General features: G+C 36.7%; 1 protein-coding gene across 1 annotated transcript in view; it reads right to left on the minus strand.

Moving 5' to 3' along the window:
- Positions 1–13,894, minus strand: part of FANCC (FA complementation group C) — a 62,764-nt gene extending 48,870 nt beyond the window's left edge. The window contains exons 1-3 of the mRNA XM_082300941.1: positions 13,727–13,894; positions 10,977–11,064; positions 5,356–5,450 (exon numbers count right to left, since the gene is read on the minus strand). Of these exons, the coding sequence (XP_082157067.1) occupies positions 5,356–5,450; positions 10,977–11,064; positions 13,727–13,891 (348 nt within the window). The 5' untranslated portion in view covers positions 13,892–13,894. The remainder of the gene's footprint in view (positions 1–5,355; positions 5,451–10,976; positions 11,065–13,726) is intronic.
- Positions 13,895–15,855: the final 1,961 nt, after the last annotated feature.

A 15,855-nucleotide genomic window follows, 5' to 3' on the forward strand; every position in this document is an offset into this window, starting at 1 on the left:
ATACAAAAAAACCTGTGCTGTTCAGAATACTACTTGTGGTTTTGTAACAGTGAGAGAAGCAGGAGGCTAGAGAAAAGGAATAGCTGTTTCTTTATGCTTCTTTTTTCTCATGCTATTAGCATGATGAGTTTTTCATTGTAAGCACTTCAGAACCACGGTTTTCTAAACTGTTCAGATATACTCTTCAGTGTAACAGATCCTTGGATATAAACCCCTAAGTGCTTAAAAACCGCCATAAATATCAATCAGTCACTATCAAAACAGGTGAAAACACAGATAGAATTCTTCCACATCTGTGGAAAAATTATGGGCAGAAAAATACAAAACTCAGTTCAACTGAATGCACTGTGCATTTTCTTATTTTCTTATTAGTGAGGATCCTGTACTGTTGTCAAAAATGTCAGGAATCTTAACATAGAATTCTCACTAGTGCTACCAACACCAGACAACAATGCCATACAGCAAGGGCAGCAGGGAAGCTGGCTTCTAAACTGGCTTCTAAAGTTCATCTTTCCTTGGAAGAGTATTTATTAGAATGCTGTGAAACAGAAAACTGTGTACATATCAATATAAAATTAATATATGTGTACCTGTATGTAATATGAAGATTGCCATCTACTGGTATATAAGAATATACACCACTGTTTCTAAATTAGTAAACAGCTATCATAATAAGCAACAAAGTTGTCATTACTGTGTTCTACAAACAACAGTGTCCAGTTTCAAACTTTGCCTCACATATTCAGCATACTATATTTTGTCAAATACACAGAAGCCATATATCCTACAACATAAGCCTCTACCCATAAAATAGACAAGAAAATACAACTGTCTTATTCTAAGGTCTGAAGACCTTACTGTAGCCTACCAGTATTTAAAGGGGGCTTGTAAGAAAGATGGGGATAGATATGGCTATGCACGGGATACAGATTTGCAAAAGAACTACATATTTTCAGAAAGAAAAACTTGGCCAAGCCAAAAAAACCACCTCTAAAAACATAGGGCAAGCCTTAGAGGTCTTCCACTCCTATGTTTATGTTGTTATGTATATATTCTTGTTCCTTTGTATTTCTTTGAGGCATAGTAAAGCGCTGAAAAAAGAAATCTTAGAAAAAAAAAGGAAAAAAAAAGAAAAAAAAAGACAAAATTTTAAAGAAAGGATATTAACTTTCTGTTTTACCCAATTTGAAGAGATGGACTGTAACGCTCTCCTAAGTACATATAGCCTTCCAACACAATACAATAAAAGTAGTATTTGAAATAAATTCCAAAGCCATAAACAATTCATAACCACATCTTATAAACCGAGAGCAGAGAAGAAAGTGTGGCCAAGTTAATAAAAAGGAAACCTGCTTCAATTGGTGCAGTGTGATTGATTGCAAGAGTAATGTGCAGTGAAAGGAAGTTGTTCTAGCCCCATCAGACAGAAAGAAGTCCATCTTAAAACCAAACTTACTTCACAGCTCCAAAAATCTCTGCTCAGAAGAGGCCAATTGGAGAAACTAAGTAACTTTTTTAAACTGGTTTCATCAGGTCATTATTGTTTTTATTAGTGTGAAATCTGTGGCACCATGTATCTTGGCTTCCTATACTGTGCCTGACTTTACAAAAGACCTACATAACCTGGATTCCAACACTATGGCTCAGAGTCATAAACAAAACCAAAAATATCTACCATTTTAAGTAGCATCTAATCCTAAGAAGACTGCAGTCTACATTGCACACTTTAATTAAATTTCAATAAATTTCTTTTCACAATTTATTCTTTTAAAGGACTTACAGACCTGCACAATCTTGGTTTCAGAAATGTAGTAATAATGCATTTCAAGTAGGTAGCTACCCTTACTGCCCTTAAAAACAACACAGCTTTTCTATGACAATGGCAGGAAAGTTAAAAAGTAAGCTAGCCTTAAATGCATTTTTTGCAACTTTGAAAATGCAATTTAGTAGCTAAAAACAAAAGACTTGAGATTAGTCTTCCTATCAATGACCTTAGCCAAAGATGCACTGAAAGGCCCCAGCACTCCTCAGGAACTGAGACTTGCCATGACAAAAAAAGCAAGGTGTAATTTCATAGTCAATGTACATAGCTATAAAAGCAAAGGGAGGACAAGATTCAACACTAACGTGACTGAATAATATAATTTTCCAATCAGATACAACTTGGCATTTTGGGAGAAAAATTTTAATGCAAGCCAGTTTAAAACCTATGAAACTAGGAAGAAACTTTAAACTGTTGTTGTTGTTGTAATAGTAATGGTAAGCAGGCAAAGTTCTCTGTCTCCATTACAGACTCCTACTTATTGTTTGGGTGAGGTTTTTTTGTTTGGTTGGTTCCTTTGCTTTGCTTTTTTGATCTTTTGTTTGTTCTATCATCAACTAAATGGATACCCAAAGATCCCAATTTATTTGATACATGCTGATCTACACACTGAACTGTTCTGCCTTTTTAAAAACTAAGTATTCCTCCTCAGTGTATGCTGAAGTATGAAGCTGAGGAAATAAAATGAGATATCGACTGCTGGACCAAAAGACAAAGCCACTCAGAAGATCACTTCTGTAGAAGGTGAAAAGCAGTTCCTCCGGGTAAAACCCTTTCACACAGCTCCTGCATCAGTGTGCATGGACCTGATACAGATCCCCATTCTGTGTGGTCATGTATGGCTATCCATACCCTCCATGGAGAGCTTAAATACCTTAGATTATCTGTCATTTCATTCCAAGTACAGGCAAGTTCTCTATAAAAACCTTAGTGGCATTCAAACTTCCGGAGTGTTATTTAAAATTTCTTTCTGGACTTCAATTCCCTTTACATCATGTGGTCGTAGAACTACCTTCCTCCCTGTGCCCAAAAGACTGTAAATTTTTGAGTTTTGGCCTTTTTTCCCCCAGTGTACCACAACATATGGGGCATCTTCTCCACAAGTGAATAACCTTGCTGTAAAGAGCTCCTGCCATATTACCAACACTGAGGTCAGATCAAATCACTGCAGAGATTGATCATCCAGTCAATATTAAAACAGCTGATGAAAACCTCAAATTATGGTTCTCATAAAAAACGTGTCTTGATCCCTTTCTGTGACAATCGTTTGAGACACACATAACAAGGAAAAAGCAGTCCAGGAGGAAACAATGTTAAATGTGCACTAGGTGTGTCAGAGGATTTACGGGGGGGGGGGGGGGGGGTGTTACTTTTTTAAAATATAAGTCATTATCACAGATGGCAAAACAAAACCTTTAAGAGTAGCAAAACATTTATTTCAGGTTTTTCCATAAAAACAAGCATGATAGTCCTTATTGTATCACAACTGCAGATGACTAGAATTACAGTGATGAAAAGGAAAGGGAAATAAAACCACTTTTTTCAAAAAGCTTTGTGATGATACCCACTGGGCAGTAAGAAACTGCAGAGAAATTCTACTAATTATAGAAAACAATTTAATAATACCCTTTCTTTTAATCCCACGTGCTGTATTTTAATGCTGTGTTACACCCACTTAAGGCAACTAGGTAAGTGCTGAATGATAAAAATAGCTAGTAAGATATGTTTGTGCTTTGAATTCCTCCATGCCCTCCCTCCTTCCTAAGATTTAGGTTAACTCTTGACCCATCAGGTCACAGTGGCTATTACGGGTGATTGAAACATACAGAGTAGGTGGAAAAATTTCCGCAGATTACAGGGCAGCTTGAATCAAATACTTGACATGTTAGTTTCAGTGTAAGATAAAAGCAGCAGTTCCATCCCCACCTATCTCCAGCTGTTTGCCCCTGCTTACCTGATACTTTTTCTTGTATCAGCAATACCATCAACTCAATTACATTAATCAGATGAGTCAAATGTTGTTAAGTTAAGACAATTGGTTTTTTCCCCTCCCAGAAACCAAAGCTATCTGTAGTAGACTGTCTGGGTACATCTCTCCCTCACCACTTAACATCATTACTGCATATGTTATTAACATGCATCATTAATGCATAGGTATATATTATGCTACTAAAAACCAAAAATGACAAATTTTGCTGTTTGATAACTAACTGCATACTCCTGTGCCTCTCCTATTTCATTACGAAGAATATAAGAAAGCAGCAAGACTACATTAGAAAAGGCAGAGCGGGTTTTTTTAATATCATTTTACTTTGGCATTCAAGCCTTGCCATACTTTGAATTACAAGTATAGTAACCTCAGTATAAGCCTCCTGAAAATAAGGAAGAAAATAAGGGTGATTTTACTCAGTATTAAATTGTTCAAATTTTCATGGTATGTGGTACAGCCCACCAAACAGGTATATACAGGCATCCAAGGCCATCTAAAAGACTGTGAGAACATATTTCTAGGACTACAGCTTTTAAATCAACAACAGTTGTTTACTAACATAAAAATCTCCATCATCATCATCATCCATTATTTTATAGTAATTTGTACATCCTAGTATTACACGCATACCTAGATAATCTGACATACAAAATAAACTAATAAATAAGAAATTATCTACCTAGAGAAATCTAGAAGCATCTTCAGCTTTAGCAGAGCTGTACATAAATAATGATGATGCTGCTACATTCTCACTAGTTGTGAGGACTAAAAGATAAAAAAATATATATTAACAATTCCATTTATATTTTTTACCGTATTTTTACATGGACCCATGAAAAATGCAAGGACACAACAGAACTGCACTCTCAAATTGTTATTCAGCAATGTAAAGTATTAAGAAACAATGTGCAGCAAGCTATATACATGCTCATGTGCTTTGTTAATTCAGTGTGGAAATATATAAAATATGAACAGATGTGCCATGCAAAACCCAAATTTTGGGATTAAAGTTAGAGATTCATTACTCTTTAAGTCACTAAATATAAATCCACACACAAGCACTCTCTGACTCTCTTTGAAGAAAGTTTGGATACAATTAAATTCTTTATAGGCAGGAGATTAAACAAAAACAAAAAAGAATAAAATTACAGAACAAATATACATCACTTTCAAAACAAACCATGGCATTTCTCCAGGTTATTTATTTTACCCTAATTGAAAGGTTCTTTATTTTTAATAGCAACACTTGCTTCCCTTCTGATTTGTGGTTGTGGCTCACTAGTCAAGGATACTAGACCTGGTGAATCTAGTTGGTTAAAAGCCATCAAAACCACCAAATGTAAAATGCCTCCTCCTTGTAGGATTTAAAATGAGAATAATAGTGACTGTGTTATAATTAGAATAATATACACTTCAACACAAGATGTATGCAAGTTGTCTTTGGAGCAGTTTCTTAAATGACAGTGTGTCTATGCTATAGATGCAGCACCTTTAAATAATCAATTTAATCCAAAGCAGTCCTGGGAAGGATTCATTCACTTACCCGTATCCAGCTGTTGGCCTTCAGTTCCACAGTGCTCTGTGGTTCACTGCTGTACAGACAACACAAGCACCACATCAGAGTTTTCTGGCTTTCATCTGTAGGAAAAAAAAGCAAATAAAGATACACTTAGAGGGAAAAGAAAACCCCAACAAAACACAGACAGAATTACACACAAAAATCTCTATCCATCCACAAAATTGAAGCCTTAGTATCAGCCTCAACTCATACTGCTTCTATTCTACCAAATTCATACCACACATTTAACGTTACTCACTGTATCCATCTTGTGTAATCATTTCCTTCAACAGCAGTTTAAAAGGTACCAAAATGTTCAGAATCTATACAATAATTAGATGATCTTAAGAAACTTGCAGGACCTAGTAATTAATTTACATAAAAAAACCCTGAAGCTATCTTCAAGGAACTTTCAACTCAGTATAAATAATATCATTAATAATAGACAATAATCAACAGTAGTAAAATAGTTTATTACATTGTGTCCAAAGCTTGCAAAAATCAAGTATGCTCACTTAAGAAAAACTAAAGTTTGTGATCTATGAAACCATTTATGACTAGAACCTAAAAGATCAAGTTCTCTGTAAAAATACAGAAAGAGTCTCCATGCCTCAGGAAAATGACATTTCTGCAGACAGGAGAAAAGGTAAATGATGATGGAAAAAAATCCTATTCTGATTTTCTGCTCAGGATCAGAGTGTGTTTTACTTAACTCTAATCCACTGTTTGAAATGAATTCTCTTCTTTAAGAATCTATTATAAAATGAGCATGACTCTCACTGCTCAGATGCACAGATATTGTTATAGAGGAGACGATTATCTGAAGGGAGCAGCTGAAGAGCCATTTAACTCATGATTATTTCACACACCTTTGTTTTCAATAGGCCCTGGTGGTTTTTTTCCTAATGTTCTTTGGCATGTAACAATATGTTTTACAGTGAATTTAATCCCAAAACAAAACTGTGTGATTGAAATGAAAATTCTGAAAACTGGATGTAGTATTGTAGTCCTGACATAATATTCACTCAGTAAGCAACAACCTTCTTGTTAAAAATCATACAAATAAGCGATACTACCAGTTTTAGAAATTATATTATGAGATAATTTGATTATCAAGTGCAATGAGTGATTTCTTTTGTTTTCTGTGTATTTGTTATCCAGGACGTAATAAACAGTATTATTTAGAAGTGTTTTGTTGGGAAAGCCTGAGGAAAAACTAAAAGATCCATTAAGTAATGCCTGTGTTTTCACCAGGTGACCAGAGACGTTAACACTGAGTTAAACCAGTATTCCTCATAAATGTCCAACAAGCCTGGAGGCCATTACTGACCTCCCACTGACTAACATCTCTGCAACAGAAATGGTTTCCCAAGCACACCCTTTTAACCGACCACAATTTGGGGTATTCTGCCATTCTGTGTTTGGGGACTTGTTTTAATACAGATTTTTACAAGGCTAATAATTTCCTAGGTTTTGTAATTCTGAAGTTAAAGGACACATCCTGCATATTGCTTAGCAGAAATTCAAAGTATCCCTAAACTCTGATTATAACTATATTCAACTGGCATTCAGACGTCAGCACTAATAGACAACTACCTCCTTCAAAAAAGCCTTCCATGTAAACTCTACTATGACTTTACATGGGAGGAAAAACCAGAATGGTTTATTTGTTTAAATTACTAAATCATAGCCAATTGCTTCTTGGAAAACGAAGATTTTAAAAATTATTAATTACTAATATAAAATACTGCCTGATTATGAAGTCTGGCTTTTGACATAACTTACAATTACATAAATTACACAGAAAAAGGCAGAAAAAAAGACATCAAGTCCAAACTTCTTATCTCAAACAACATACACATAGTCCAAGTATTCCTTCTTTTGACTCACCCAGTTCATACTGTACATCTACAGTACATCAATAAGTCATTTTAATTAAATTTTTGTTTTCTTTTGACTTAAAAAAATTAAGATGAGGTGAAAAAAATGCATACAACAAATGCTTGAATAGACCTCTGGATGAGAAGATTTTTTTGTTACACATCATGACTTGCTGCATACTATAAAATACACTGCATGTATTGTTGCCTGTCAGAAATGTAAATCAGTATGACGAAAGCTAAAATCATGAAAACAGAGCTTAGATAAACTAAGATGGCACACTTTGCCAGCATAATGAGTTTACACAGATTAACACAGACACATTCAAACCTCAAGCCAAGTGAAACCAACCTATACTGATCTCATAGCTAAGCCAACAGTTTCCAAAAAAACAAGGAACTGGTACAGCTTCAGATTTTCCTAGTTTAAAAAATTACTTTTTGATCAAAACTGAGCTAGCCTCCCACAGATTTGTGAAAAACAGGGAAGAGGCCCAGACAATCCTCTTGCTGATATACCCTATGACACACTCTGAGGGCAACTCTTGGTTCACTGTTTTCTTTTCACAGCTGCCCTGAACAAGGGATGAAAGACGGGAAGATTAAGACCGATCTTAAAATAATTACTGCAGCTGCAAAAGATAATCATATCAAAAGACCAAACACAGAACCATAAAAAGCCTACTGGTGGATTTTTTCCTCACAGTTTTTTAGCAACTGTGATCTCCATGGAAAACATACCATCATGATATGCACTGAAAAGCATTATCAGGATACAAACAAGGCATTTGATCTTACTATGGCATGAAAGAATGCCTAATACCCAAATAACCAATTAATACATCCACAGAAATAAAATTAAAAACTCAAAAGGTGGAAATTACAGCTCAGAAGAGGTTACCACCTATCTGCTGGACTTTTGACAAAAAGGAACAAAGAAAAACAAAACAACAAAAACCCCCTAAAACACCTCAAACCAATCAACCAGTCAAAAGTCCAAACCTTTATGATCAATCAGATTGTCCTTCTTTCCTGCCAATCTCACAACAAAATTTTTTTTAAAAAAGAAACAACAAAAAGGAATGTTTTTCTCATAACACCGTGTAGCCTCAATCATCCTGAGCACAGTCAGTTTATAAATAACCTGTCATGAATGGGGCCAGATGGAAGGAAGAAAACCCTAATCTTACAGACAGAAATAATATTTTTAGAACTTGTTGTACAATTTTATTGAAATGTATCAGAAAATGTTCATTAGCTAAAACTGAGCTTTCTATGGAAATGAATGCATTCCCAAGCTTGCACGCTCACACACATGTACTGACATACAGAGCCACCAAGAAATCCCCCAGCATTTATAGTATTAGTTTGGGATTCAAGACATTTGAGCTCAAAACTCAAACCAGGAGGGTCCTACTGAGAAGATAATCCCACAGCCCACAAAGAAAACCAAAAAACAAAAAACCACTGGAATTCCTTACCAAGACTGAATTCCTTCTGTATCCCTTGTGGTTTAAGACCACAAGTACAGCCATGAGATTTTCTTCAGTCGTGCTTCCCTCACATTAGCATTCTAAATAAGGCTAACTTGGTCACCTCCTGCTCTGGAGTGTTTATGAGGAGATTATTTTCCCTTGGAGACCATGCTTCCTACACTGAGTGGTCAGCCATGTCAGCTTCCAGCACCAACAGACATTCATCTCAGGTGATAGGTATTGTGGTTTGGACATGAGGCAGAAGTATAATGTTTTTCCTTTTCCATTTATTAGTATGAAAGACTGAATTGAACAAAATTAGTTCCTTCGTCTGTGAGGGTGGCCTGGTCTCAGACACAGGCCTGAATGAGCTATTTATCCAAATGAAAAATTACATGAAAGCCACTTGAGAGTCAGCATCTGCTACAGCCAGCATTATCTTAAAGGATATCTTCAGAACCAGTGCCAAACAAAATGAAAAACTGCTGAATCTAAAATGCCAGCAGTCCAAAGAGTGTTCAGGTGGCTCTAAGAAGAGGAAGTGGTGGGAATGTATAAGCAGATATCTTCAGGTCTATTGATGTCAGAAAATCCTTAAGCACTAAAGTGAAGGATTCCATTTCCAGCAAGTAAAGTTCTCTGAACTGGCTTGCTTGCCACTTTGAGACAAAAAAAGAAACCTGTAGTAAAACTTCATTCTCAAGCAAACTTCAGAGGTAATGACCAACTTGCAAAAAAGTGTTTTTGCAGCTTCAGAAAATGCTGAAGGAACACAAAAAAGAGGAAAGAAGTAGAGGAAACCAAGAATGTATTGCTGGGATTTTTGCAAAAAGGAGCCAAAAGCAGACACAGATGGCTTTCAACTCTGATGAGAAATATAGGTGAAGCTACTTTCTATAACACAATACACTGTCAGCTCAGAAAAACTGATTGTCTAAAGACTTGCATATTCCAAAAAAAAACTTAGAAGCAAAGCGTGTGTGTAATTGTAAACATCAATGGTTACCAACATACTCAAAAACCATGATTGAAAGGGAAACCTCTCCACTGTAAAAATACATCTGTAAAGTATGAAAAAGTTATCCAAAAAACACACATTTGCTCTGCAAAACTGGTTTATGTTTAAACCTATGGTTCCTTCCCAAATTTTCCTTTCAGAGGCGAAGTGCTGACATTACACACATCTACTATGTGTTTTACAGACAAGTTAATTGTCTGTGCTTAGAGCTGTCTAGAAGACAAAGCCAAAATAGAAGATGTATGCTGTGCTTGAGTTAGTAAACCCTTGAGGTGAAAACAAAATTGCCCTTTTCTGTATTTCCCCCAAAAGGAAGCATAAAGCAGAAAAGACATGTTGTTACTTTTTTTTCTTTTTTCCCTTTTTTTTTATTTGTAGTTGTAATAAGAGCAAAAGACTGATAAAAAGTTGTTTTAAGGGGCTCACAGAGGAGCTCTGAGTTAGTTTTCTGTTTAAATGAGATCCCAAGTAATTTATCAAAATATCAACATCTCAGTTCCTGAAAAATGTATCAGAAATGTTGATGACATAGTACAAGGAGTGTCTCCTCCCTCCCAACAGTTTTTCCTGTGCCAAAATAATATTCTCTTCTATACTCTCACTCACACACATACTCACCACCAGTAAGAGCACTTTCTTTGTTCATATGCTTTTTTCCTATGTTACCCCTTTACTGTTTTAATTTTGGTTCTATGCACATTTTCACTAGTTAAGGATGGAGAGATAGGGAAAATACATCTTCAGAATTCAATAAAAACAAACACAATCATAACTTAGACTAATTACAAAAACACACATATCAGAAAAGTTAATTCTTCTATCTTAGCATATATAATATTCTGATACATACTGAAGGAAACTTCTAGTGAAAGTAATTTGAAGCACTAGATCTTGTACATTTTGAGACTCCAGCAAAATGTAATCAATACAACAAAAGATGAGAATGGAAATCATGATGAACATAAACACTCACTGGGTTTAAAACCTACTGGTCCCAAGCCAAGATTCCATAACTAAACCATGAAATTAATTAGATCCAAAAGTGAACTTAACATTTCTGAAAGCCATATATTTTAAATAACACAGCCTTTTCATCTCATAATTTTACTTCAGTAAAAAAGAATGTTGTGCTTTTATGAAAAAAAATCATGGTATGTAACAAGTCATATTTTCCTAATTTCTACAGAATAAGGTTCATAGAACTGTTGCAGAAATCTCTTTACACATTCTTACCATATCCTATAACAAAAGGATTCCAACAGAGCCTTCCTAGAAGCTGTCCAATTAAAGGGAACTGTTGGATTGCTACAGTTGAACTCTGCTAAAACATAAAAACAAACAAAAAGAAAGTAAATACACTGCACATATTCCTTACCTAATACTTAACTATGTTAGAAATTTTTTTCATTTGCCTCACACCCAGCAACCAGATCAGTATTAGTGACTAGCAAGGATAGATTTCATTGTATTAAATGCCTAATAAACACGCATTTTTGCTGAACCTCATTGCTATAATACACTGTCTCACAGTTTCTGAAGAAATTAATACCTGCTATGGCATAAAATTATCCTTGTTACTTCTGCTTGCTTTCTTTAAATTAACTTAATGACTAGCCAGTAACAAACCAACATTTAACTTCTAACCAAACAGAAAGCAGTTTCATGATAAAAGTAGTGAACAACGTAGTTTATATACAATCCTGTGTAAGCAGTTGTATGTCACCATTTTTTTAGCTTTACTATCTAATAAATGAAGGCTTTGAAAAATAGTGCTGTGCTGAGATAACATGCAAGTAGCAGGGATGATAACCATCTCCTGCTACTGCAATAAATTCCTTAAATTTGTCTCATGTAGACCAAGAGTTTCTGGGGCCATATTCACAAAGTCCATTTAAGGCCATGCCTCGAACTACATGAGGTAGCAATGGTTTTTTTCCCCTTAAGGAAAAAGAAATACAAATATGGGAAGAAACTCCACTCCCCCAAAACCTTTTACTTAAAATTTAAAATTTAAATTCAGTTCAGAAACAAACCTCACTTTACACTCTACAGATAAGAATATTTAAAAATAAGAACTTCCATAAGAAGCAAGCCTTATGCCCATAATGCAGTACTTCTAAAGCTATTATACTGGATATGTACACTGAAAAAGCCATGCTCAGGAAAACATATTAGCAACTAAACATGAACAACTACATTTACTCAAGTGAGTGCAGACAATAATTAAATTACCAAATAGAAGAGGCAGCAACTTATGCCAGTGATCTGACCATGCTGCTAGAATGCACTGTGTGCCATAACACTGGGGTTAACGTGTCAGCAGACCCTCTAAGATTTAAAAGATCAGTTACAGTTTTGCATGTTAAGGCCTTTAAATCATCCAGTTTATGACCTGACAACCACAATCAAATTCTTGTTTATTTAATGACTTTTGTTAAGAGGCTAGAGCATTGGCTGGGAAATTTCACGTGACATCAACCAATCAAGAAGAAAAAGCTCCTTTCACAATAAAATCAGTGTAGCGGGTTGGGTTTGTAACCGGGTGGAAACACCAATTTAGTGTAGTGGTTTGGTCCAAAATACTCATTACTGTTTATCTTCTGTGAGATAAGAATTAGGAGAAATGCAAAGTAGGCACCAAACTTGAAAGAACATATAGAAGTTTATTAACAGACCTAAAACAGGGGAAAAAAAAATCATACCACACTTTCAGAACTCTTCTCCTCCCCCCACCTTCCTCCCTTCTCCCACTGACAATGTGAAAAAGACAACCCTTGAGATGTTCAGTCTGTTTATCACTTCCATAACAACCTTGTTCAGTCCATTTAGGATGAGGAGTCTCTCTGCTCACATGTGAGTCCCTTCCCCCCGACTTGCAGCTTTTCCCACAACTGCTTTCGAGGGTCTGCTCTTGAAGTTTTTTGGGGTACAATTTTAAGGTTGAGCTGTTCAGAAACAAAAGTTCTCTTCACCCATCTCTGGGAGCATTTCATCTCTAAGAACAGAGGCCCTTCTCCTTCCCTGGGAGCAAAGGGTCTTTCTCATCTTCATCTTTAGGACTATCTCTGGGAGCATCTCTAGGAACTGAGGTTTTCTCCTTTTCCATTTGGAGCAAAAGTCCTCATCACTTCCATCTCTCCCTGTCCAAACTTCTCATGAAATTACAGCTGTGTCAGCATCTGCCTATCTCAGCGCAGGTGCTTTTGCTCACAAGCACGAGTTGAACACTCCACCCCCCATGCCTTCATGAAATTACAACAGGATACTCTGATGCATCATAGCTTTACAACAGAATTTCAGCTTTAAGCATCTCCTCTTTCTCTTCCCTCAGGTTTTCAGCTCTTCACAGCACTAAAAGGGTTAATCTCACCTCGGCCTTGCAGCTGGAATGTTGCTTATCTCAGTGGAGGGGGGGGCCAGGCCGCTCCGGCTGCCCACGGCAGGGCTGGGGGGGGAGGGTTCCATGGCTGGAACAGGGCCCATCAGCTCCAGGATGGCCGTGGCCCAGCCCGGCCTGGCCGGAGCAGGGCCCAAGCAGGGCCCGCTGGCCCCCGCACGGGGCCCGCAGCCACCTGTGCCAGCACGGGAAACGAGAGAGAGACTCTGCCTCAGGGTTTTCTATTCTTAAGTGTGGATCACAGAGGTGGTCACAACTTTAAGTGGCTTAAAGAATTGTCCATACTCAAACTGGCCAGCTGATAGGTTCTGTCACGTCCCAGAGGAAACTGTAAGCATCCCTTGGCAAGGACATCCCTTCCAGGACTATGCTTGCTAACCTATGACAATCAGGGAAGCAGGAAGCATTCTCCTGTTTCCATTACCTGTGACTGTTTCCCCAATTTGCCCCTCTGATCCAGCAATACATTAGGTGAACAAGACAAACCTCTTTGCTACTTTTAGCTTCTGGTTTTGCCAAAACATGGTGCAGATTGTTTCAGAGGACCTCTTCAAAATAGGTCACTCTTCCCTCTAAAGTCACTTACCGAATGTTTTATTGTTTCATAAAGCTGATGTAGAAATTCCTGGAGCTGGGGCAAGTGAAGGCACACATCTTTCTGGGATTCCAACGTAGTGGCTTGACCCCATTCAATAGCTTTATCCAGCCAATACCCAAAGTTCAGTTTGGGCACTGTAGTGTCCTGATCCATTCCACAATCCTGAAAAACATATTTTTAGTCCACATCAGGCACCACTAAGCACTGGCTTCAAACCAAGAATGAATATACAAAGAGGGACTTCTGCTACCTTTTTCGTGTACACACAAGAAAGAAGGTGTAGGGAGTGTCTGTGTTTACATCTCATAAGGCTGGCAATTTTATACGTGATATTAAGAGGGTAAACTAATAACTCCATTATGACAAAGTAGCAAAGGGGGCACAGTAATCAGTAAATTATCTTAGAATGAATGTAACACCCAGATGTGTTTCAGGCTCTTGTTATCTAAATTTGTCATCACCAATATTTCACTCAGAATTTTAGAATAATTTGAGCACGCATTTGTTTCGAATGCTATGTATGAAGAAAAACTAAAAATATTTGTTCCAAGATAAATGAAAATCAGGCTCAATCAAAACCAAAGGCACTAGGAGGCCTTTGCTCATTGTAATTTCTGTATTTGTAATTGATCATTAGCTTTAAGTGCAAAAACAGTATTCTCCGAATAGAAACTAATAAATTTAATATCTCAGTTCTGTTTCTCTTCATATACCATACAAATAAGAGGGAAATAATATAACCATGTATAGCTTTACATAAAACTCAGTTCTGAATGAAAGCTGTACCATAAATGACCTACATCCTATGGCACACTTCACTCTAAAACCCACCCCGGTCTTCAAGAGAGAAGCACTATCACCAAGCCAGAACATTAAAATCCAACCAAACTGTCCCAGTAAAAGATACTGAAAAACAGCACACATTTTTTTCTGCTTTTCTATTATATTTTTCTTTGACAGAAGGACAGAAAATAGTACAGCAGGCAGTACAACAACCTTTAAATCTCTCTGAAAGAAAACACCTCTTAGGCCAAATGAGCAAATGAGCTCTTGCAGCCTTTCAATCATTGTTCTTTTTGTCAAAACTGTAAAGACAATGGTCAATTAACAGAATGTGGAGGATGTTTTCAGAAATGAATTGTTGCCCACTTGGAAACAAATTTAGACACTCAGAGATGCCACAGAAATCAGTGAATATGTATCTTTGCAAGCTATAAACCAAAAAAATAAACCAGAACCTCTACAGCCACCTGCAAACCAAGCTTGCTTTCTACAGTTAACCCTTACAAACACAGCATTTGTATAGCATGCTAATCTGAGCCAGATAAAATTTGAAGCTTGTTAATAAGCTTGTTTAATGTCTATGAGAAATAAATAAATAAATAAATAGCCTATAGTGAATCACAACTATTATTTGAGTTTGGATCCTGTCCAGAAAAAAATAAATTAAAAAAACCCCCTTGAGATTAAGCTACTGGATTCCTAGAGTACAGTGTGTATTTGACCCAAACTTGTTCAAAGACAAGTGATCAAAGCCACTGCTCTTGTTCTTTATTATATTCCCATTTCTGTCTGCAACTGCTGCTGCCAACAGAGCTCTTAAGGGATCTGTGCAGTGCCAAGATCTTACTGATCTCCTCTGAGTATCAAAACAGGCTATGAGACACTTCATCACAGTAGCTGGCTGAAGCGACACAGGTCCCAGTGGCAATTAGCCATCAAATACTTTTATCACCACAGGATGAACATATGAAAGACTTTCAGAACAAGTTAAAGCCAGGAAGTAAACTACCACATTTGATTAAATTAATGAGCCTACTTGATGTTCCCAGATAAGATTAATCCTCCCAAATAACTGAAAAATCAGTCCCCTAACAAAATGGCTCCTAAAACTTTTAGGAAATGAGAAAAAAAGGAAAACCAAAACAATCAAAAAAAGAGGAACCACAAAAACACCAGCATTTTGGGCCCAGTCATGAGTTTATTAAGCATTAACTGAGGATCCAAGTAAAGCAAATCAAGCAGGCTAATTGAATATACCAAGTACCTGTTTCTACTACTCCCATATGCAGAATGGCACAGCCATCACATACCTTTTTCCAGAAGTCTGAGATCCC

This window comes from Coloeus monedula (assembly GCF_965178545.1).
Source record: "Coloeus monedula genome assembly, chromosome: Z".
NCBI lineage: Eukaryota > Metazoa > Chordata > Aves > Passeriformes > Corvidae > Coloeus > Coloeus monedula.